The sequence below is a fragment of the Eschrichtius robustus genome, chromosome 16 (assembly GCF_028021215.1).
Source record: "Eschrichtius robustus isolate mEscRob2 chromosome 16, mEscRob2.pri, whole genome shotgun sequence".
In the NCBI taxonomy this organism is placed as follows: domain Eukaryota; kingdom Metazoa; phylum Chordata; class Mammalia; order Artiodactyla; family Eschrichtiidae; genus Eschrichtius; species Eschrichtius robustus.
The window spans coordinates 71,294,478-71,319,090 of NC_090839.1; the positions used below are offsets into that span (position 1 = coordinate 71,294,478).

General features: G+C 52.9%; 1 protein-coding gene across 1 annotated transcript; it reads left to right on the forward strand.

Moving 5' to 3' along the window:
- The first annotated feature begins 6,732 nt into the window (after window positions 1-6,732).
- Window positions 6,733-23,716, forward strand: SDR42E2 (short chain dehydrogenase/reductase family 42E, member 2). Its single transcript, XM_068524784.1, has 12 exons — window positions 6,733-6,787; window positions 7,394-7,578; window positions 8,057-8,152; window positions 9,420-9,477; window positions 10,157-10,275; window positions 10,974-11,049; window positions 14,992-15,074; window positions 16,618-16,755; window positions 17,269-17,334; window positions 18,957-19,020; window positions 20,615-20,688; window positions 23,477-23,716. Exons 1-12 carry the CDS (start codon window positions 6,733-6,735, stop codon window positions 23,714-23,716), a joined length of 1,254 nt encoding a protein of 417 aa, XP_068380885.1.
- The last annotated feature ends 897 nt before the right edge of the window (window positions 23,717-24,613 follow it).

Consider the following 24,613-nt stretch of genomic DNA (forward strand, 5'->3'; position numbering starts at 1 on the left):
TTTTCTCCTGAGATTTTGGATTTTCAAGTCCCACCCAGTCATTTAACGGATCTAACTTCATACTCATTTCCCCTTTTCAAGGACCCCATGCTGCCGCTATTTGAAGGAGATGATTTAAGGAGATTGGCCCAGGAGATCACCAAGGCCAGAAGCTTCCTCTGGCAGGCCCAGTCCTTCAGGTATGCCCTTCAAGCAGCCCCTCCCACCTGCCTCGTGGCTCCAGCCCACCCAGACCCTGGGCCCCCGTCAGGACAGTGCCCACTCGGTCATGACACCCTTGCTCCAAGAGCTCCTGCCCTGCTTCTCCCTGCTAGGCCCAGAAATTTGGGCATCGAGGGTCCATCTTTCTTCATCTCCTGTTCACTAGGTCCCAACTCCAGAAGAAAAACAACACAGAACCGAAGGTCGCTCCTTTTTAGAAAAGTGTTCTCAGGTAAGGGGAGGGGATGAACTCATCAACTTTTGAGTGCCCGTCAAGGGCCAGGCAGCATGCTCTGTTTTGTGGACAGCAGTGACTCTGGGGAGGGATCAGAAACAATGATTCCTCTAAATAGAAAGGCCATCCTACGAAGAACCACTCAGCAAGTGTGTTGGCCCAGAGGGAAAGGTGCCCTAGAAAGCTGTAACCCACAGATCAGCATGATTCCAGGCACCAGGACTCCCTGGAAGCTGAGAGAGGAAAGCTCTCTATCCCTGGGTCCACCCTAATGTTCCCGCCTTGTCCCCAACACACCCTACACTTCAGTCACAAGACTGTCACTTGCTGGAAGTCCTGCACTGAGGCCCCTGCTTGGAACATCCTTCTGCCACCCTCTGCCTGGCGACTCCTTCTCGTCCATGAAGGCACAGTGCAAGTGGCATCAGCTCCACTGTGGAGATGCCCCTGGGACCCATCAAGAGCTGGGAGATGCCAGTCTTCCCCCCATAGCATCCTGACCACACATCCCTCTTTATAGAGGTGACACTTAACTACACTTAGCACTCCACATCATGCTTCCTTGCTCCCTTGTCTCTTCTCCTTGACCGTGAGCTCCCTCAGGATGAGGCTGGTGTCCTAACCATCTCTGGGTCCCAAGAATCTGCCACGTGGCAGACACATAGTAAACAGTGAGCATGAAGCTTAGTTGTGAGAGCCCAGCTCTGGAGACCAGCCAGATGGGATTGTTTCTGTCCCGGTCCTCTTGCTCTGTGTTTCCCCACCACCCTGATCCACGGGTGCGATGCAGACTCACCGTCAGCCCATCTTGGAGGAAGAAGAAACAAGTGAGTCTCACCGCCACGCACCACCCCTGCTCGTCTGAACTGAACTGAAGTCTGCTCTGGAGCCCAGTCCAGAGCAAATGCTCAGCTCAAGCATGTGAAAATCGGGCTGGACCTGCTGGGCCAGCCCCACTGTGTACATATGAAACGACTGTGTCATGTGTTATGTCAGCTGGGGTCATTTCTAAGACAGGAAAAATTGCTTTAATTTAATTAATAGGATCAAAGTTACTTTTAAATGGATGTGATCATTGGTGTGTGTGTCTGTGTCTCTCTGTAAATTTTTGGTGTGATAAAACTTTATTAAAAGACTCGTATCTAGATATATGAAGAACTCCGAATAAGAAAGATGATAGGGCTTCCCTGATGGCGCAGTGGTTGAGAATCTACCTGTCAATGCAGGAGACACGGGTTCGAGCCCTGGTCTGGGAAGATCCCACATGCCGCGGAGCAAATGGGCCCGTGAGCCACAATTACTGAGCCTGCGCGTCTGGAGCCTGTGCTCCGCAACAAGAGAGGCCGCGATAGTGAGAGGCCCGCACACCGCGATGAAGAGTGGGCCCCGCTTGCCACAACTAGAGAAAGCCCTCGCACAGAAACGAAGATCCAACACAGCCATAAATAAATAAAGCACACCTAGTATAGTGTAAGTGTAATTTAAAAAAAAAAAAAAGATGATAAATAAGAAAATGATAAACATCCGATTTTTAAAAAATGGACAAAAGGCTCAGACAGGTATAAATGAACAAGAGGTATATGAAAATAGGTGCTCAACTGCCTTACCCATCAGTGAAATGCTAATTAAAACTACAGTGAGAACCACTACACACCCACCAGAGTGGCTAAAAATAAAGACCGGCAAGTTGAAGACAGGGAGCAGTCGGAACCCTCACGTGTTGGTGGAGCGGTGTAACTTGGTGCAACCGCGCTGGAAAACTGTCTGGCCATTTTCACCAGAGTAGAACGCGTGCCTTCTCTCTACCAGCACTTCCACTCCAAGAGAAATGAGTGCCCACGTTCAACAAAAGACATACACAAGAATGTTCACAGCAACTTTATTCGTAAGAGTCAGAAAATGGAAACTACTTAAATGCCCGTCAATGGTAGAATGGACAAATAAATTGTGATACATCTGTGCAGTGGAATACTACACATCAATTTAAAAGAATGAACTACAGGTATATTCAACAAGCTGCATCAATTTTATGAGCAATATTGGGCAGAAGAAACCAGACACAAAAGAGTACAGACAGTGTAATTCCATTTATATGAAGTTCAAGAATAGGCAAAACTATTGTTGGTGACAGAAGTCAGAATAGTGATTACCTTGTGTGTTGGGGCCACAACGGGGCTATACCTTGATCTGGCGGTGGTTACATTGATATATACATAAGTAAAAATTCATCAGATTGTTTAAAAACACAGTTTACTGAGACTTGACAAGCCATGGCTTTGGCCAGGCTCTGTACTGGCCCAGGGAGACAGCAGTGATCACAGTCCCTTCCACAGTGGGTCTCAGTCTGGTCATTGTCTTGGACAGCTGCCCTCTGCATCATCTCTATCCACGCCTGTGGTCGCTGTAGTATGTCCCTCAGGCTGTCATAACAAAGTACCACAGACTGAGTGGCCGAAATAACACAAGTGTATTGTCTCCAGCTCTGGAGGCTGGAAGTCCGAGATCTAGGTACAGACAGGCCCATGCTCCCTCTGAAGGCACGGGGAAAGGTCTGTTCCAGGCCTCTCTCCTGGCTTCTAGCAGTTCCTTGCTTCTGGCAGCCTAACTCCAATCTTCCCATGATGCTCTCCTTGTGCACATGTCTGTGTCCAAATTTCCCCTTTTTATAAGGATGCCAGTCATACTGGATTAGGACCGTACTCTAGTATGACCTTATCTTTAATTACATCTGCAACGACTCTATTCCCAGCTAAGGTCGCATGCTAAGGTACTGGGGCTTAGGACTTCAACATATGAACTTGAGGGGGGCACAATTCAGCTATAACACTTGTGTTGTAAACTATGCTTCTCCTAATGAGATGACACCAGCCAGATGACACTTGGGCCTGGGGAACAAGAGTTCTCCAGTCCTGCTGGTGGGAGAGGAAGAGGCTGGTCTTTGTGAATGGAAGGACAGACCAGAGACATGGTTTGCAAAGCAGCGAATCACAGGTACTGGGTTTGAATCCCAACCTCCTCTCATATAATGATGAAAACAGCTACCGTTGGTTGAGCACCAACTGGGCAGGCACAGTACTCAGCATTCTGCGTATGGTACCTTGTGAGCCACAAGGCTTGCAACATCACAACTATAAAGTACACACCAGCTTCTGTTAACGGTTGAGGAAACCAAGCCTTGTAGCTGCCCAAACACACACAACAAAAAAGTAGCAGGACCAAGATTTAAACCCAGGGCTGACCCCATGGCCTTTTCCCACTACACTCTGAGCCCCTTTTTATCTCTCTGAACCTGCTTCACTGTCTCTAAAATTGGGCTAAAACAGAGTTGTGAGGATTAAGCAAGATACCTTACCACCTGGCACATCGCATGTGCTGGCTGAGGTTTTTCTCTTCCCCACACCCACCTATGTCCACAGAGGAGTTTCATTTAGGTGAAGCCTTTCCAGTAGCCCTCTTCAAACCAAAGTAACCAGCCCTTGGTGCTCTGCAGCTGTGTCCACTGTTGGGCACATGCCTGCCCTCTGCCACTGGCACTTGCAAATGAATTTTCCAGGGATGGTGCGATCCATCTGGGTCCCCAGTGCAAGGGAAAGGACAGCACTGAAGAATCACCTATTAAATGTGGAACGATGGCATTGGAGAATGGCTAACCCAGAGGCGGGTGGAAGGATGTAAGAAAGGAAGGGTAGATGGATGGGTGGAAGGCAGGAAAGAAAGATATGAAATGAACTGGATGGGTGGAAGGCTTGATGGATAGATAGGTGGAAAGACAGAATAACGGGTGAATAGATGAATGGATGAATGGACAAAAAAATAGTTTAAAATTGGTGGAAGGATGGATGAATAGACAGAGATGGATGGAAGAATAGGTGGGATAATGAATAGATGAAAGAGAGGAAGGAGGGAGGGAAGGAGGGCAGGAGGAAAGAAGGCAAGAGGCAGGCTGAACAGACGGGACCACGTGGGAGAGGACATGGATGGGTAGATGGGTGGAGAAAGAAACACCGTTTCTTGGGCTTCTAGGCCGTCTATGCGGGCAGGACCCGGACCAGCATGCAGAACCTTCGCGCCCTTTCCCCACTAGCATCGTGGCCCATTTCACCCTTCGACCGCCCTCACTTTCCCCTCTGGGAGAGCGTGCGTGTCGCCGCCTTAGAGACGACGGTTGCGGCGGAGGGGGTAGTGGGTGCAGCCGGTACGCAGGAAACCGGCGCGGGGCGGGCGTGGGGCGGGCGCGGGGCGGTCCCCGGAGCCCAGGCCGGCCCCGCCCCGAGGAGGGGGCAGCCCCTTAGCGCCGGGCTCTGCGCGGAGACTGACTGACGCGGGGTTGCAGCCGGGATCACGCAGCGCCGCGGGAGCCGGGCCGGGTGAGCGGAGCCAGGGCGCGAGGCTGGGGACGCGGGGCGGCGGGCGCACGCGGCAGCAGGGAGGACCCGCCCCCGAGCTGCCAGGCTGCCGCTCTCAGCTTGGGGGCCTGCTCCTGCCACCCCATCGAGGCGGGCGCGCCTGCCCGGAGGGGTCCCTGACCATCTTCCACCGATTCCTTTCATCCAACCCCGCTTTGGGTCCCCAGCGACCTGGATCCAGGGCCAGCCATTCGCTGAGACTCCATCAGAGTTCGCAAATGTTCTCTGAGCCTCAGTTTCCCTCCCCAGATGATGGGAACAGTAGCCCCCGCTGCAGAGGACCGCCAGGAGGATTAAATGCGGCAGTGCCGGGGGTCAGCCGGGTGCTTGGCCCTAGGCTCCCTCATGCAGAACAGTCCTGAGTGGTTTCATTCACTCAGCGGCTGTTTACTGACGGCCTGCTTTGTGCCAGGCACAGGACTGGGTGCCATGGACACTATAGTGATCCAAGCCTTCTTGGAGCGTGCATGCCAGTGGTCTGTGAGGACTCTGCCGTCTGTGAGAGTTACGGGGGTTCATTTGACAGACGTGGATACTGAGGTGCAGTGAGGTTATAAGGACCTTCCCCAAGGGCACACGCAGCAAATGGGACCTGAGGCAGGGTCCCAGCCTTTGTCGCTGGAAGCAGCCTTATAGGATAGAAGGACGGTTCTGGTGCCGCAAACCCTTCCCCAGGACAGAGTCCCCTGGGCCTGGGTAGAGGAGGGCTCCACTCTGTGGCTGTATTCCCCCCTCCCAGTGGAGGAATTAGACTCATCCCCTGTGACGACTAACATCTGGGGTGTCTCCCCTCCCTGTTACACCCATGAGGGTCAGTGCTTGTATGCGGCATGACTATATCCCTCGCTCAGAACTTCGGAGAGCAGGGCAGTGACAGAGGAGACTAGAAGATGCTGTATAGCTGTCCCGGTCCCTGCCCCGGTCCCTGCCCCGTGACCACCACCCGCAACACCTGTGGGGCTCATTACTCAGTCATTCAGTCACCCAGTTGCACCTGTTCTTTTTTTACAGCCACTGTGTGCCACGCAGGGCAGAGTTTACCTCTCTCTGTATCCACGGGGCCTGGCGCACGGCAGGCTGACAGTACACAGTTGCTGCTGTTATTAATGATGATAATGGTGATCCGGCCTCTGGGCCAGCCTTATCCTCAGGTGGAGCAGGAGGTGGGGGGCTGGGGGTGAGACGATGGTAACAGTGACTGACAGCCTGGCTCACCTTAAGTCTAGAGTGAGGAGGACGAGATCCTCAGTGCTGGCCCCCGAGACCCACAGACCTGATCCTGAAGCCCACCGGGGGCTTGGTAGGCCTTGTGGTGCCAGCCATCTGCACTGCTGGGGGACCTGGGAGAAGCAGAGGCAGCAGTTGCCAGGGCAGAGGCGGTGCAGCACTTGTGCAAGTTTCCAAGGCCCTTTGGATCCTATGTGGATTCCTCCCTTCTCTCCTCCTCCAGAAAGCCCTCCCCATTTCCTCATCAGAAAGCAGTCACCCCCCCAGTCAGGTGGGGTTCCCCTTGGCACGATTTGATCTGTCTCCCTCTGGTACTACATGGGAACCGGGATTTTAAGGAACTGGTAGAGAAGCCAGGAATTCTTGGTGTAAATCTCAGCCACGCAGTGTGACGTTGGGCCTTGGTTTCCTGAGCTGTGAAACCCAAGGCCTGGCTGCTTTGTCTCTGACTCTCTCTGAGGAAGGCAGCAGCCACCTTGGAAGTTCTCAAGATTCTGAAAGGGACAGGTTTGGGAACTCAGACGGTCTCTAATTCCCACCAGGAGGTCCCCTAAGCCCCCAGGGGTCCGATAATCTACATGAGTTGAGACAACTCTAGAACATACGTTCTTCTATTTTTTCCTACAGGTGGACAGATCCCGGGTCCACATGGCTCAGTAGAAGATGAAGCCCAACCTGGCAGGCTCCTCCCCAGAGGCCTGCAAAGCTGCAGGGCAGGGCGAGCAGAGCTGCCCTGTCTGCCAGGCCTGGGGTGGGGTCTCAAGCCTGGGGTCTGAGTCAGGGCCTGGGCCGGGGCCTGGTGCTGTGTCCAGACCTGGGCCGGGGCCTGGTGTGGTTCTAGAACCTGGACCAGGGCCTGCTGCTGTGTCCAGATCTGGGCTGGGGCCTGGTGCTGTGTCAGGACCTGGACCTGGGCCTGGTACTGTTCCGGGGCCTGGGCCGAGTCCCGGTGCTGTTCCGGGGCCTGGGCTGGGGCCTGGTACTGTTCCGAGGCCTGGGCTGGGGCCTGGTGTGGTTCTTGAACCTGGATCAAGGCCTAGTGCTGCTTCAGGAGCTGGGCCAGGGACTGGGGCAGTGTCAGGGCCTGGGAAGGAGCCTAGTGCTGTTCTGGGACCCAGACAAGGGCCTGGCGCAGTGTTGGGGCCTGGACCAGGGCCTGGCGTTGCTTCAGCGCCTGGACCAGCTCTGGGGCCTGGGCCAGGAGCTGGGTCAGTACCTGCTTCAGGAGCTGCACCTTTATCTGGGTCAGCGGTAGGGCCTGGGCCCAGACGGGAATCCGGGGCTGGGCAGAAACCCAGTGAGCCCGTGACAGCCCCAACGCCAGCGCTGCAGCAGAAGACTCAGGCCACACCTGTGCAGGCCTCTAAGCAGAAGGTTCTGGTGACTGGAGGAGGAGGCTACCTGGGCTTTAGCCTGGGTTCCAGCCTGGCCAGGAGCGGCACTTCTGTGATCCTGCTCGACCTCCGCAGACCCCAGTGGGTGCTGTGCCCGGGGACCGAGTTCATCCAGGTGCAGTGATGGCGGGGGGCAGGCTGGTGGTGGAGGTCAGGGGATGGTGTCTGATGTGTAACCAGTGCCTGGCGTTGAAGAGCACAGGCTTCGGAGTCAAACTGTTTAAGCTCCAACTCCAGCTCCCAGCTGGGCAGCCTTGGCCACAGGGTCCCGCACCTGTGAGCCTCACGTCTTCATCCACAGAAAGGGGACACTAACAATATCTGCTTCGCAAGGGTCTCGTGGGGAGTTGAGAAGACAGTGCATGTAAAACACTGAGCACAGCCTCTGTGGCTTAGCTCCAGAAATGGGGCCGATGATGATGAAGATGCCCAGTGGGATCATCTAGTAAATCCTGCCCCACAGCCTGTCTGGGCCCTGCAGGTGCTGGGCCCGGGTCGGGTCAGGGGGCTGGCTCCGGGACCTGGCACAGCTGTCACCTCTGATTGCCTTGGACCCAGACCTCCTACCTCCGTGTATTCCTTCTCTGTTTCAGGCTGATGTCCGCGATGCAGAAGCCCTGCACCGCGCCTTCGAAGGGGTGGACTGCGTCTTCCACATGGCCTCCTGCGGAATGTCTGGTGCCGAGCAGGTGAGTGCCTCACGCGCAAGGCTTAGGTCCCGGCTCTGCCCGCCCCCTTCGTGCCCGGTGTTCATCATGCTCGTCACCTACTCCAGGGAGGATTTGGGCTACACGCATGGGACCAAATGCCAGTTCTGCCATTTTCTAGCTGTATGGCTTGGAAAGTTAACCTCTCTGAGCCTCTGTTTCTTCACCTGTAGAGTGAGGACACTACTAGTACTTATGTCACGACCTCCGCAGAGAGCAGTATAACAGTATCTATCAAAGCATGCAATACCCTTTGACTCAGAAACTACACTTACTTATGTATTTGTAGCATTGTTTTTAATAACAAAACAGGAAACAACTGAAATGCCCATCTGTGGGAGATTATTTAAATAAATTGTGATATAGCTAAACGATGAAATTCTAGGCAGCCATTCAAAAGAATGAGGTAACTCAATATGTACTGATAACAGAACAATTTCCAAGGTATGAAAACAGTGTTTGACACTGTTTTTTTTTAAAAAAAAAAAGCTATGTACTCACACATTGTGTGCGCTGATATTGATGTGTCGATTATCTCTAGAAATACAGAGACTGGTAACAGTCTGGGGAGGGAAAAGGGAGACTTGGAATCAGGAGTGGGAGGGAAATTTCCTCCTCATTGCATTCTTGTTTTACTGTTTGAGTTATTTTTAACCTTGTGATTGTATTACCTATTGAAAACAACCGCAACAAGAATAAATACAGTTTGAAAATCAATAGGGAACCCACCTCCCGTGTGGTTGTAGGGATTAAATGAGACGTAAAGGCTTCGCCCCATCCCTGGCGCACAAGCAGCTCTCACTGTAGCCCAGTTGTTTTTATTTTTCAAAGCCCAGCCCTCTCACTTGGGTAGGGACAGTATTACTTGTCTGTCTTATGGATAAGGAAGCTGAGACTTCTAGAGCCAGGAAACAATCCAACACATATGAGGCTCTTTTCTGTGTCAAGCCCTGTACCATGTCCTCTCATGGGGCTTATTAAATCCTGCTGACCACCCAAGGGGGTCTTCCCTCACTTCATAGATGAGGGAGCTGATGTCCAGAGCGGGGTAGAACTTCCCCTGTGGCCCAGGCATATGGTGGCAGAAAGGGGCACTAGAGCCCAGGGCCCCCGCACTGCCCATGGGCCCCTCGGGATCCCTGCCTCTGAGCTGTAGCCCCCCGCCCTGCCACCCAAGCCCAGCCTCACGGCCTCAGCTACAAGGCATGAGACAGCACCCCGACTCTCCCACCTCCATCTTGTCTTTTAGCTGCAAAAAGAGCAGATTGAGTCTATAAATGTTGGAGGCACCAAACTAGTGATTGATGGTAGGCGCTCAGAGCAGAGTGTGACCTGCTGTGTGTTTGTGCTTCTCTCCCCACCCCTGCGCAGGCCCGGCTCTGGGGGACAGGGCAGGGGGACAGAGGTGGGAACCTCCCCCCACCCCCACCCTCCCCAGTAGAGGGCCAGTGGGCAGCACATCCTTCCTGTTCTGCAGGCCTGCCCAGGCCCTGGCATGGGGCTCAGCGTGGCCTCAGTGTGTCTGGGGACACGGGGAGTGGAGTTTGCACAGAGGGGTTAGGGGTTGGGAGCAAGAAAAGTTGCTGAAGCACCAAATTAGAAAACTCACATCTGGGCTCTCTGGGCATGTCCTGCCTTGTCCTGCATCCCGTTTTTCTCTCTGATTCTAGAGTGTGTTTTCCCTATGTCCCCACTGAGTGAGGCTTTCTTCTGACCTGTCCCTGGCAAGGTAGCTAAGGGGCCGCAGCCACACTGAGAAGGAAGAATGAGCCGGCCCGGCCCCCAGGGGCCCAGGGAGCGGGGACTTGACCCCTCCCCAAGTTAAGGGAAGGCGGCTCTTCCCTCCCGAGCCAGGATGTGTGCAGGAGGCTGGGTGGAGGATTCACCCAAGGAGGTCCCCACGGGTACCTCCTCAGCCAACTCCCTGCTCACATCAGCTGTGTGTGTGTGTGTGTGTGTGTGTTGCTGTGTGACCTGTTGCTGTAGTTTGTGTCCACCGGCGGGTTCCCAGGCTTGTCTACACCAGCACCGTCAATGTCGCATTCGGCGGGAAGCCCATAGAACAGGGCGATGAGGACTCTGTGCCATATTTCCCACTGGAGAAGGTACCTGGCTTCCAGGAGAGGTGGGCGGGGCCCATGGACTTGGAACCCACAGTCCAAAGGGTAGGGATGGGCGGAGCCGGGGTCAATTTCACAACTCAGGGTAAGACGCAGGAAGAAAGGGTCCCCAAAACGGCGTGGCACAAAAGCCTTCTCCTGTTTTGGCTGGTCGTGCCAGTAGGAGCTTTGAAATCACATAGACCTGGCCTTGAACCAGCAAAGCCACTTTCTACTGTGGAACCCTGAGCAAACAACTTCACTTGGAGGCTCTCCTTCTTCATCTGGGTGTGACAGCACCACCCTATGGGGACGTGGAGACCAGGAAGTGAGATGATGTATGTGAAAATGCCCCGTGAGCACTAAAGGACTCCATGTGAACAATCCATCAACTCACGTCCAGCGTTCACATCCCAGAGCAGGCACTGTGGCTTGCGGGAGCCTCCCTGAATCAAAGAGCCCCTGGTCATTTTTACTGCTCTGAACTCTCTCCTCTGTTCCTGTGGCTCCCACCCAGAGGGAGAGGAGGGGCAGTGGGGCTCAGGGCCTGGCCATTTCCCAGTGGGGGTCCCAGAAGTGAACCCCCATGTGGTCTGAAGCAGAGGTACAGCCCTGGGGCCGGGAGGGCTGGGTGGGCCGGGCAGGTGTGGCCAGCAGTGTCTCTGACCCCCGTTCAGTGGCTCTGTGCTCCTGTCCTCTGATAGCACATGGACCACTACTCCCGAACCAAAGCCATTGCCGACCAGTTGATCCTCATGGCCAACGGGACGCCTCTCGCAGGTGAGTACTGGGGGGCCCTGCTCACAGCCAACGTGCATGCCCACTGCTCCCTCCCTGAAGCACATGTGCGATTCTAGCTTTTAGCTGGTATGTTCCCAGCTTCCTTCCAAAGAACCCTTCCCCAGGGCCTTGGACATTCATCGTCCAACAAATTCTGAGCACCCACACTGCACCAGGGATACAGCCTGGAAAACGTCAGGCCCAGTCTGTGCCCTCACATTGCTCATGGCCTGGTGGGGAGACACTTGAGCTAGTCCACGTCTAGCTCTCTTTTCTGCCACATAGGAGGGGATCCAGTTTGGGGGACCCTCTTTATAAGAGTACAAACTTATGAATATGCATGAAGTATAGCGCTTTGGAAGGGCTGTGCAAGTGAGGGGCCCTTCAGTAACTCCCAGAAAAATTGGCCTCGGCTGCCTTACTGGATTGCCTCTTCTTACTGTATTGTGATAGAGAAATAATAGTAGATTAAGGACAGGTGGCAGCATGGCACAGTGGCTAAGCACCCACGTACTGGCATCAGACTGAACTGAGTTCAAATCCAAGCTCCACCGCCTCTCAGCTATGTGATCTTGGGCAATGCACTTACCCTCTCCCAGCCTCAGATTCCTCACCTATGAAAAAATGGATAGTGGAATTTACCTCAAAGAGCTTGAGTGAGAATAAAATAATGATGGGCACTGTTAAAAAAAAAACAAAACAAAACACCAACATGGACATTTTGTGTTTATTGAGTGCTTACTACATGCCAAGCCCTATTTTACATGCTGATTTTACCTGCAAAAGCCTCAATAACTCTTCATAGCATCCGTATGAGGTAAGAACCTTAGCTACCCCTTGCTTTCCAAACTCAGGAGTCAAATATCAATAGATTCAGATAAATTCCTGCTATCTAAATTATCATTATTTGCTTTCTGAAATTCAGAAACTAAAAAGAAACAGAAAACCTGGTTTCCCTCACTGTCTAAACTCAGGAGCCAAGTGGATTTGGAGAGCAAAGGTTGTTTCAAATTATAATCCCCAATTTTACAGGAGAGAAAACTGAGGCTAAGATGTTAACTGACTTAGCTCAAGGTCACATAGCTCTTAGGTGGCAGAGGTGGGATTTGAAAACCCCCTCTCCCCCTAAGGGAGTCTAAAACCAGAGCCTGGGGCTTAACCACTGTGCTCCACTGTAGCTATGGCTGAGTAGGTCTCTGAGCATGAACTCTTTTCCCTAAAATCCTCCCTACCCCACCCTCTCACCCTGGGCCTGTCAAGCCTCAACCCCTTATCCCAGTGGGAACATCCATCTGTGTTTCCCAGGAGTTTGACCCTCTGCAGTTGAATTCTCTTCTCTACCAGGGCCTCCCCTGGCTGGACCAGCAGCCTACAAGCCAGACACCTAATCCTCTGGCTGAGAATTATTTATACAAGCATCCCCAGCTTTCCATGGGCAGGAGAGTCATGGATACCCTGGGCGCAGTCCCTCTGTGACGTGGCCACCCAGTGCCCCACTGGCCAGTGTCAGCTGTAGCCCAGCCAACCTCCCCCCACCATGCCCAGGTGACCCAGAGTTTAAAATTAGCTGCAGGCTGTTTACAGAAAAGCTCACCTGATACCTGCCTTGCAGGAGTCCAGCCACGGTCACCCTGGGTGATTTCCAGTCCCTACTACCCAAGCTGGTCCCTGAGACTCTGCCTCTAACCTGGCATGGAGCACCCTGGTCCCTGTAGCAGAGTCCTGAGGCCTGCAGACCCCAGCTCCACGTGAATGTGCTGTGTCCTCCTGTCTCTGGGTGTATTAGTGTCCTCGGGCCGCGGGCACAAATTACCACAAACCTGGTGGCTTAAAACAACAGAAATTTCTTCTCTCGCAGTTCCCACAGTTCACAGTCAGATGTGTGAAATCAAAGTGTCATTTGGGCTGCATTCCCTCCAAAAGTGCGAGGGGAGAATCTTTCCTTGACTCTTCCGGCTTCTGGTGGCCCCAGAAGCTTGGGGGTCCTTCTTTGGTGTGTGGCTGCGTCGCTCCAGTCTCCTCCTCTGTCTTCACATGGCCTCTCCTCTTCTCCATCTGTCTCTTCTCTGTGAGTCTCTTATAAGGATACCTGACCTTGGATTTAGGGCTCACCCGGATAATCCAGGATCATCTCATTTTTAGGTCCTTAATTATATCCTCAAAGACCCCTTTTCCAAATAAAGTAGCATCCACGGGTTCCAGGACACTGACATATCTTTTGGGGGGCCTCTGTTCAACCCAATACACTGGGCCTCATTGTAAAGTGAGGGTTTTGGAGGGGGAGCAGTCAGGGTGTTTGGCTATGACCCGGAGACACTGACCCTGGCTAATTTATGGGGAAAATGGAATTTATACTGGAAGGATGTGGGATAGCTTCTGGAAAATATATTCCAGAAAAATGACCACCAGGGCTTAGAACGGACAGGGTCGGGGCAGTTCCAGGGACCTGGGAGGCAGGAGCTGGTGATCAGTCTCTCAGGGTGAACCCACTCCTATGATTTTCGATCCCGTGTCAGTGATGCACAGAGTCACATTCCTGGGTGAGAACATGGCATTGGCCCAGCCTGGGTCCCCTGGCTGCCATCTCAGGGCAGAGAGGTGCATCTAGACTGACAGTCCCCCGCTAGACCTGGTGCAAAGCGGAAGGGACCCCCAAAGGAAGGTGGGCTTCCGGTCCCAGAGGATGGCATACACTAGGCTCCCCAAACTGGAGGCACAGCCGCTAGGGAAACCTGAGCCTTGGAGGAGTGGAACATCTTCCAGGAGGCTCCATCTCAGTTAAGGAGTTGGGGTTGGGGATCAAATAATTTACAAATAGTAATTTTTAAAAATTTTAATCTTAAACACAAATGAATTATGAGAATAAATTGAAAAATTTGTAGGCTTTCTTAAGACTTAAAAGGAATATGTTTGGAGCAGCCCTTCAGGCTGTACCCCCAGACTTCCCCTGGGGAGACATGCTCCCACTTCCACCAGTGGGGGCCCCTCAGCAGAGAATTTGGGAAGCCCTGGACCAAGCTGTGTCTTGGTCTGGGGACTCTGCTGGCACAGAGCAGTGAGAGTTAGGGGAACAGGCCCCCAGCTCTCATGCTGATGGCTCTAGTCTTTTCATTTTTCCATTGGTTGTCTGGAAAGTATGACTGCTACCACCAGTTACAAAGCACCCATTTTCCAGGTGAGGAGACCCAGGCTGAGAGAGCTGAGGGCCTATTTATTAGTACTGTATCACCAGAGGTATTAGTGGAAAGTGCCTGGACTTTGGTCCCCGTCTCAGCTCCTCGAGGCTGAGCTGTGTGCCCTTAGGCAAATCACATCCCTTCTCTGAGCCTTGGTTCTTTTATCCATAAAACAGGAATAGTAACAGCTCCCACCTCATAGGGTTGCTTTGAGGGAAAAATTCCAGGCTTACCAGAGCACCAGCCACATAGTAGGACCTCTCTGAGAGCCATCATGGTCCTTATCTAACTGATGACCAGAAAAAGGAAAGAACTATAGCTATTGGCATGAGGACGTGTGGGTCCGTGCGCATCTGTAAAATGGACACAGTAGGACTTTCGGAGTCGAAGGAGATCATGTCTGTCAAGTGCTGGTTAAACTCTCACGGGCCATGCAGATACCTGCATGTAGGTCTGGCCTCTGTTACTGGCCTGAGAGCACTGTGAGGGCAGGGACCATTTCTTGGTCATCCTTGGATTCTTCACAGCATCCATCCCAGGGCCCAGTGCTGAGGGGGCTAGGGGTGGGGGATGATTCTGAACAGTGTTTGTTGAATGACTGACTGATCGACTGAGAGAATAATTAATTGAATGAGGAAACCCCAAGGCCCTGCCTTCCCCACTAACCTTTCCGGGTAAGAACCAGGAGATGCGGACAGCCTTTCTGTCCCTCTCCCTGCTCATCCACCCCTCCCCAGGCCCCTGACTGCCCTCCCCTGTGTTGTAGGAGGAGGCGCTCTGCGGACATGTGTGCTCCGGCCCCCAGGGATCTACGGCCCCGAAGAGCAAAGGCACCTGCCCCGCGTGGCGGTATGTTGTCCCAGCCCCAGGCCGGAGGCACAGGAGGAGCCTGGCTGATATGTGTGCGAATGGGGACCCACGGTCACTGCGTCAGTCTTGGGACAGTGTCCCGAGTGGGGGACCCTCAGTTCTGGGAGAAGTCCTGCCCCCATTAGGCCCACCAGGAACAGAGCTCTCGGGGTGCGCCAGCCAGGCCTGGGTACCGGTAGAGGAGACATGGAGCTATGACCCCGAAGAGGCAGAGGAAACTATTGCCCTGCTCAGACGTGAGCCCCTTGAGGGCCAGATGGCTCATCTCATGCTGCCAGCACCAGGCTTTTCACGCAGAAAACCTGTCTCCAGAGAAGGCTGGTTGCCAGGGATATAGCTACAAGGGGCTCTAGATCCTGTCCTCAAATTTCTCACAGCCTCGTCAGGGAGACAGACTCCATAGTCACAGATTCAGGGTGGTAAGGGCTGTGTAGAGGTGAGAGGGAGAAGATGGGAGCACAGCAGAGAGGGCCTGGCAGGGGAGGTCCAGGAGGGCTTCCTGGAGGAAGTGATGGCTGTGCTGTTTGGATACAGAAGGAGCTAACCAAGGAAATGGGGTGGTAGAGAGAAAGTGGTCCAAATAGAGGAGACAGGTTGGGCACAAAGCTGGGATTGAAAAACTGTTCCAGGTTTGGGCACAGGTCAGTGAACAAAACAGATGATTCCCGCCCCTGTGGGGTTTATATTCTCACAGGAGGAGAGAGAGAGAATAAACATGATACAATACAAGGAATGTCTGAAGGTGCCAGGGACTATGGAGAAAGAGGAAAAGTGGAGTGGGGTTGGGGGAAGCCGGGGGTGCCGGCAGTCGGGGAGCCTCTTCAAGCAGGGATATTGAGCAACTTGAAGGAGGTGACCAGGTGCATCACACAGCTATCTGGAGGAAGAGCCTTCCAGACAGAGGGAACGGCTAGTTCCGGCTAGAACGGCCCTGAGGTGGGGACCTGCTGGCACGTTCCAGGGAGGAGGCCGAGTAGCTCGTGCAGAGTGAGCAAAAGGGTCGGTGGGAGACACGTCAGAGAGTAGCTGGGGCCAGAGCAGAAGGGCCTCCTCTGCCACCTGACCTGGTGGGATGGGCGCCCGGAAGTTTCTGAGCAGAAGAGACACGATCTGACTTAGGATTCAAAAGGATCCCCCAGCTGCATGGAGAACAGGCCACAGCGGCCGGGGGTGGAAGCAGGGGACCAGTTAGGAGGCTGTTTCAGCGTCCAGGCGAGAGATGAGGGCGGAAGTCAGTACTGTGAGGAGTGGCCGAATTCTGGACAGATTGTAATGGCTGAGACGACTGGGTTTGCAGACGGGTTGGGTGTGGAGAGTGAGGGGAGGGGACAGCCAAATGGGGATCAGGCGCTCACAGGACAGGACAAGTCTGCCTTATCTATCTGGCAGCCAGGTGGAGACTTCTGGAAGGCATGTGGTGCTGGGACAGAGGAGTCTGGCCTGGGAGCCTTCTGCGTGTAGATGGATTTTAAAGCCACTCCAGGCTTGGTCTGTGTTTCTCGACCTCTCCCCTCACCACCAGGGCCACATCAAGAAGAGACTGTTCATGTTCCGATTTGGGGACCGCAGGACGAGGATGAACTGGGTCCACGTGTGCAATCTGGTGCAGGCACACGTGCTAGCAGCTGAGGCCCTCACCGCCGCCAAGGGCTACGTGGCCGTGAGTCTCCTGCAGTGCTCCCCCGACCTTACCCCTCGGGCTGCAGGCGTGTCCCCCATCCCTCGGGGATTCCTGGCTCACACACAACATAGCTCCCCGATTCAAGCTGCCTGATGGGGTGGGGGGAAAAGTGGCCTTTTAGAGCATCGTTAGCTCCTTGAAATGACCCTGTGAGGTAGGTGTTGTTGAGCCCGGAATTACAGTCACCGAATGCTAAGCGTTTTACATATATTGTCACCTGCACCTTTACAACAGCCCAAGGGGGAGATGCCATTATTATGCTCCCATTTCTCAGATGAAGAAACTGAGGTACAGAGAGGTTCAGTGACTCCACTGAGGTCATACAGCTAGTCAGTTGGCAGCCCCAGAACTCAAAGGGACTTGTTCAGGTCCGTCTCCAGGCCTGCTCAGGAGAAGTGGGGAGTTGGGGCAGCTGCTGGGAGCCATCGGAGAGGGTGGGGTCAGGCGGCGGGCGTGTGCCTGACCGTCCCCCTCCCCGCGTGTCCCCCTCAGAGTGGGCAGGCGTACTACATCAATGATGGGGAGAGCGTCAACCTCTTCGAGTGGATGGCCCCACTGGTAGGTGCCTGGACACCGCCCCCATCCCAAGTGAGAATTCAGGGATCCCCACGTCTTCTTTCCCTGTCACCTTTTCCAAAACAATCAGAGGATTTCACATTAAAGACCAGCTCTGGCAACAGTGTCCACTGGGCAACATTGGAACTGGCTGGAGCTGGGTGGCGGCTGCCCCTTTGGGGGGCTGTGGGCTCCCCCAGTTTGCCATAGTCCCTCCCAGCCTGCTTCCTGGTTTATGTCGATGTCCTGCCCTGTGGGATTTTGCTTGTGGTCCCCGTACTATGTGGTGAGGCCCTGAAAGAGGTAAGTAGAAGGTAGGCAAAGCACAAAGGGAGGTGTTGGCCCTCGGGCCCCTACGCTGCAGCCCCTCTGAGAGTCCTGGCCTCCTCTCCCAGCAGCCTACAGACTCCTGGAAGGGGTAGACCAGAAACCCCGTGCTGGAGGATACGTCCTGGGGGCATTCAGGCCCTTTGCATGTCAACTTTTAACAGCTTTATTGAGATATAATTTACAGACTGTACAGTTCACCTATTGAAAGCATACACGTCGATGGTTTTTAGTATGAGTTGTGCAACCATCACCAAAACACATTTTAGAACATTTCATCACCTTCCCAGAAAAGAACCTCCCCAAACCATACCTTTTAGCTGTCACTTTTATTTACCTCTCACCACACCCCACCCCTAGCCATAGGCAACCACTAAGCTACTTCCTGCTTCTGTAGATTTGCCTGTTCTGGACATTTCCTATGAATGGAATCATACAGTATATGGGCTTTGTGTTAAGTTTCTTTCATTTAGCATGTTTTCAATGTTCATCCATGTTGCGGATGTGTCATATCAGTACTTCATTCTTTTTTATTGCCAAAAAGATATTTCATTCAATGGCTGTGCCACATTTTGTTAATCCATTCATCAATTGATAGAAGTTTGGGTTTTCCGTTTTGGGGCTGTTATCAGTAATGCTGTATGAACATTCGTGTGTAAATAGTTGTGTGGACATACTTTCTCATTTCTGTTGGGTATATACCTAGGAGTGGAATTGCTGGATCATACAGTAACTCTATGTTTAACCTTCTGAGTTACTGCCAGACTGTTTTCCAAAACGGCTGCACTATTTTACATTCCCACCAGCAGTGTAAGAGGGTTCCAGTTTCTCCACATCCTGTCAACACTTGTTATTATCTGTCTTTTTGACCCGGAGAGTTTTCATGCAAGTGAAGACCTCAGTTCATCCTTTTCCAGCCCATCTCTTCATGCTTCTCCCACCACCCTCCATACGTATGCTTTTTTTTTTTAATTTAATAGCAGAAAAGTAGATTCTAGAGAATAATCAGATTCTATATAAGTGCCTTAGAGTGTCTTTGGGTGTACGCAGATGTAAAAAATAACTAAATGATGGGACTGCACCCCATGCAGTCAGTTCCTACTTAGTTTTCCAGGTCACAGTGTGGGCTTCATTTAAAGACTGGTGTAAACTTGGGGCTGGCTGTGGGGTCTACCCCCTTTGGTGGGCAGCTGAGGAGGGGCCAGGAGGTGCTCTGCTGGCCTTGGGGTAAAGGCAACATGTGGCCTTTACCAGCCCCCCAAGGATCTGTTCTCACCTCAAGCCATGTTTCCTTGCAGTTTGAGAAGCTGGGGTACAGCAAGCCCTGGATCCAGGTTCCTACTTCCTGGGTTTACCTGTCAGGTGAGGAAAGGAGTGTGTATGTGAAAACTCTCCATGTGCCAGATGTACATGCATTACCTCATTTTAAACCCAGAGCCAGGACCTGGCTGAGGCGAGTGGGGCACTGAGAGCACAAAATTTAAGGAAACCCTCACTCTCAGGAGTCAAATGCTCCAAGTCCCATCTGCACTTACCCAGCCCTGAGAGCAAGTGCCTCCTTAAATTTTGCACTCGAGGCACCTCACTCCCCTCACCCTAGTCCTGGCCCTGTTTAAACCCTATCGCACTTGCAAGGTGGGTGTGGTTAGGCCCATTGTACAGATGAGGCAACTGAGGCTCTGAGAGGTTAGCAACCTGCCCACGGTGCCCCAGTGAGAAGGTGGGAGAGGCAGAATTCACACGGGGCTCGGCTGACTCCGCAACCCACACCCAGTCCTGCTGCCTGTGCTGGAATGCGCTATGCCAGGCGGAGGAGGGGGAGCCCTGGGGCTGCCCCATCCCCCAAGGTCGCCCGGGAGTTAAGGCTGCTTTTGGACACGTGAGGGTTCTGTTTGACCCTAGATTCTCCTCCTCACCCTGAAGGTCAGTCTCTACTCTCACGCACCAGCTTCCCTACGCTGGCCTCCTTCCAGCTGGAATGCTGCACGGGCTTCAGGCTTGGAGTGATCAGCCCGAGGGGGCAGGTGGCCCTCAAGTCACAGATAACTGTGTTCCTGGAAAACCTCAGCTGGATCTCTTGCACTTTAAATGCATGGGGGGACTTCCCTGGTGGTCCGGTGGTTAAGACTCCGCATTTCCAATGCAGAGGATGTGGGTTCGATCCCTGGTCTGGGAACTAAGATCCCACGTGCTGCACAGCACAGCCAAAAAATAAAAATAAAAAATAAGGCATTGGGATGCCTGCCGTTTAAAGCAGGGGTTTGCAAATTTTTGTCCCCCAGGGCGCCCACACAGGATGACTTCCCCTGCACAGCATTACCACCAAGATTGACACTCCTTGGCCCCCAGCTGAGAAAAGTTCAACCGCAGGTTCTGGCAGTTTTGGAGGACTGTCTATAAATTCCCAATTGCCAGTGAGCTGACTGTAAACTCAGTGCTTCTTAACTTTGGCTGCACAGTAGAATCACCTGGGAATCATTTAAAATGTAGAAATGCCTCAGCCACACCCCCAGACCCATTACCTCATCATCCGCAGGAAGCAAGGGGGTGGGGGAAGAAGGAACATTTTAAAAAGTGGTCCGAAGTGCAACCCAGGTTGAGTTGAACCACTGTTCCAACTTCTTTCTCCCTGACTCAAGAGAGCATATCGGGATAGAAGTGAGTGAGAGAGACATGATTGTAGAGATCACTTTGAATCTGCTCAGATTTATTTTAAAATGTCAGTCTTTGAATATTAATAATAACTTACTTGTGACATATTTCACAGCCAAACAAGGCACCCCAGGGTGTGCGGAGAACTGCTGATTTAAAGGAATCCAAGGACAGGAAAAGTTGGCAAAGTGAAGATTCCCCCTAGCAAAGCAAATAATGCCCCCAACTGACTTGTCCCTGAGAACCTCCCTGGAGCTTGCCTAGAGCAGGCCCCCTGGTCACTGGTCCCTCTCTCCCCACACAGCCACAGTGATGGAGTATTTGCACCTGGCCCTGAAGCCCATCTGCAGCCTCCCCCCGCTGCTCACCCGGAGTGAGGTAAGTGGGCTGCTGTGAGGGGAGCCCCTGTGCCCTGGTGCCCCTCACTTGCCTTCCTGCCCCTTCTCCACTGCCACAAACCCTCACCTTTTGACACCGTAACTGGATGCTTGTCTGAGGTCTCAGAACCTCCCATGTGGGCTCAAATCTAGGGCCAGATCCTGTATAACATCCCAACCTCTGAGCTTTTGCTGAGGCTGTGCTCTCTTGGTCTGAAGGGCAACAGCTCCAAGCCCATCCTTTATCACTGTCATTTCATTCATAAGCAGTTTGACTTCCCAGCCAGACTGGAGGCTCCCAAAGGCAGGTTCCATGAAATTCACTTTTTGGAATGTCACTACTCCCAATAACCATCAATACACACACACACACACACACACACACACACAGCCTGTTGATTCGAGGCTCACAGTTCCTGCTCACTGAATAATAAGTATATATTAAGTACCTACTGTGTTAAGAACAACGTTCTCAAATAATGATGATGCAGTTTTCTATTTGCATATACAGTTTAAAAGAGAGGGTGTTTTAATGCAGGTTGTAAACAGTAAAGCAACACGTGGTGTTTGGTGTTATTTGCAAAATTCTTCTAGTCCACTCTCTCTTTGGATTGTCCCTGATGCTCTGTTAAGTTAGGAGGGGCGAAAAGATTATGATCTCATTTAATGGTGAGAAACTGAGCACTAGAGAAATAAGTGATTTGTCCAGGGTCCCACCATTCTGGAATTGGCTTCACATTCCAAGCTCAGTGCTCTCCACCTCAGAGAATCGAGAACGGGCCACAGAAAGAAGCGGTTCCCTATGGTCTCTCCTTTGAACCGTCTGGACTAGCAGAGGAAAGAGAATAATGAAAATAGGGACCATCTATTGAGTGTGAAATGCCAGGCACTGTGTTTATCTCATTTAATCTTCACAACTACTATACACTGTGGATTCTGTTATCACCTCCATGTACAGAGAAGGAAATGAAACACTCAGCGGGGAGAGGGGGAGGGGTGAAATAACCTGCTCATGACCATTCCCTTATGTAGCAGTACCGAGATTTGAACCCAGAGGAGACCTAAATGATTTCAAGCTTAACCACTAGCTTGTGAAATGTCAGGAATCATAGTCACGTAAAATAGCTGCCAAAGTGCTGCTGAGTTGTGGTCGGGTAGGGAGCTGGCTCCCCTCTCTCTCCACTCACTTGTGGGTCTCCTTGTTCAACTCGGGGGGGCGAAGGATCCCTAGTTAGCTGGGAAGTTTCTGGGCACTGTAGCTCGGGCGCCCTCTTCTGGTCAGTCTATGACACACCAACTAGCCCTCTAGTTTGACTTCATAGCCTTTTTTCATTCATTTGACATGTATTGAGCACCTAATGTATGCCAGGCACTGTGCTGAGGAGTGGAGGCAAGACAGTCCTTGCTTTCTATTCGCACATACAGTTTAAAAGAGAGGATGTTTTAATGCAGATTGTAAAGAGTAAAGCAACACGTGGTGTTTGGTGTTATTTGCAAAATCCTTCCAGTCCAGTCTCTCATTCGATTGTCTCTGATGCTTTGCTAAGTTAGGAAGGGCAAAAAGATTATGATCTCATTTAACGGTGAGCTCACAGCCCAAAGGGGAAGACAGCCCAGCAAGGGCTATACTGGGGGAAATAATGAGGCACTTCAGAGTACACAGAAGGGGCACCTAAGCCAATTCTGAGGAAGTTAGGGAGGCTTCCCAAAGGAGGTGACATCTAAGCCTGAGATCTGAGAATGCTGTGTCCCAGGACCCTGCCTATCTAGTTCACAGCTGTACCCGCCAAAGCCCTGAACTTACTAGCTGAGGCAAAAAAGGACAAGAACTGGCCCCTCTGCCTCTCTCCTCACTCAAGCATCCAAGACCAGGGGCTTGACCCCAAGGGCTGTTTCAGGGCCACAGCAGAATCCAGCAGCTAGTGGACTCCTTCCCAGTGTCCAGCTGAGGAACAAAAGGTGAAGAAATGAGTCAGGTGGGAGGGTATCTTCTCAATCCTAGCATAGCAGGGAAGGGCATGGGCTAGAGTTTGGCTCCTCTGTGTGACCCTGGGCAAGTCACTTAACCTCTCTGATCTTCAATTTTCAAAAGAGGAGATGGTGGTATTACCACTTCAGAAGATTAAATGAGATATGGCCTAGAAAGAATTTAGCCCATGACAGGCACAGAGTACTTATTCAGTAATTGTTGTTGTCAGCACTACCTTTGAAGCCTGTGGGACCCAGGCCATCTGGCATCAGGAAACGCAGCTTCAAACCCTGGAGAGAGTAATCACTTATGCATAATTGAATTCGTCTCTTAGGGGAGCTCAGTTAATCAGCCAGGGCGTGAAGCCTGCACTCTGGAGCCTGCCTGCCCAGACTCCATCTGGGACTGTGGGCTGAAAAGTCAAGGATGTTTCCTGGAGACAGTTTTCCGGATAGCTGCACTCAGGCCACAGGCGGAATGTATCAAGGGCCTCCTGAGCCCCGGCATCGTGCTAGGGCCGGGGAAGGGGAGTGCAGAGGTGGGGCCTTTACTTTTGGGGGACTGAGGAGTTCAGTAGGGTGGGGAGATGCAGAAAGTGTATCCTGGAGGCGGCCCCCTCGAGGAAAATGGAGGTGGAAGAGAGACAGGAAGTCTTCCCCGATGAGGGCGTCGCAGACGCAAGATCCGGCATAGAGGTTCTTTTAAATCTTTGTGCGACGGAAGGGAAATCCCTACCTTCTCTCATCCGAGTGAAACATGGTAGAGGTTGCTCCCCACGCCCACTAGTCCCGTCCCTCGGCTGCCCCGCCTCTCCCCGCAGGTGCGCAGCGTGGCCGTGACGCACACCTTCCAGATCGCTAAGGCCCGCGCTCAGCTTGGCTACGTGCCCGACAAGTTCAGCTTCGCGGACGCCGTGGAGCGATACGTGCAGTCGACGGGCCGGGGAACCCGCGGCTCCACAGCGCGGACGCTCCTGCGGCTGCTGCTCGGGCTGCTGCTGCTCCTTGGCCTGCTCGTGCTGGCCCTGCACTTCCTAGCCCCGCGGCCGTTCGTCGTCTGACCATCGTCGCCGGCCTGTCCCTGCCCCTGCTTCGCCTTCAGGACTTGGACCAGACCCTGCTCCGCCCTCCGGACTTGGGCGCTTGCTTGAGTCCTGGGCTTGTCCCTGCCCCACCCTCTGGGCTTGGATCTGCCCAGCAGGTCTTCCGCTTGGATATTCCGGCGTTCTAACCCCGCCCCTGTCCCGCCCTCTGGGTTTCGACGTGCCCCTGCCCCGCCTCTTGAGCCCTGGCCACGCCCCTGCCCCTCCCTCCGGCCTTGGTCTCCCTCTGACCTGGCCGGGATGCCTACGAGAAGGTCGTATCTTCGCAGCCTGCTCCGCCTTCCAGGCCTTCTCCCCGAACCCTGCCCAGGCCTGGCCCGCCGCCGCGTTCTCCCCTGCTCTGGTCCGCCCCGTTTCTGGCTCTAGCCGAACGCCTGAGCCCTTGCCTTGGTTTCTCCGTTGGTAACTAGACTTGCTCATCTCTCTTGGTCGGTCCCTCTCCTCTCCTGTTTGTGATTCAGCCTTAGCCCCATCCCCTCCCGTCTGGCTCCCCTCCCTCCAGTCACACCTCCTAGGGGCCTAGCTGCAGCCGCTCGTGCAGGCTGGGCTGACGTTTGCAAGTTTTCGCTGGCTGCTGCTACCTCTCTAGGGACACGGACCCTCCTCGCTGCCCGAGCTTCTCTGTGCTTGTCCTGAGATCGTCTCAAATCTCAAAAAAAAAAAAACCCTTTTTAAAGAATTGGATCTCTCTAAAAAGTACCAATATAGTAATAATGGGAATTATTAGAAATTAGTTGGTCATATTTTTTGTTTTACTATTGCTTCAATTTGTTAATGAGGGGGCCAGTAGTGATCACCGTAATCTTTAATGTTTAAATCACAAAATTTCTTAATCCAGCGCTGCTCTCCACAGAA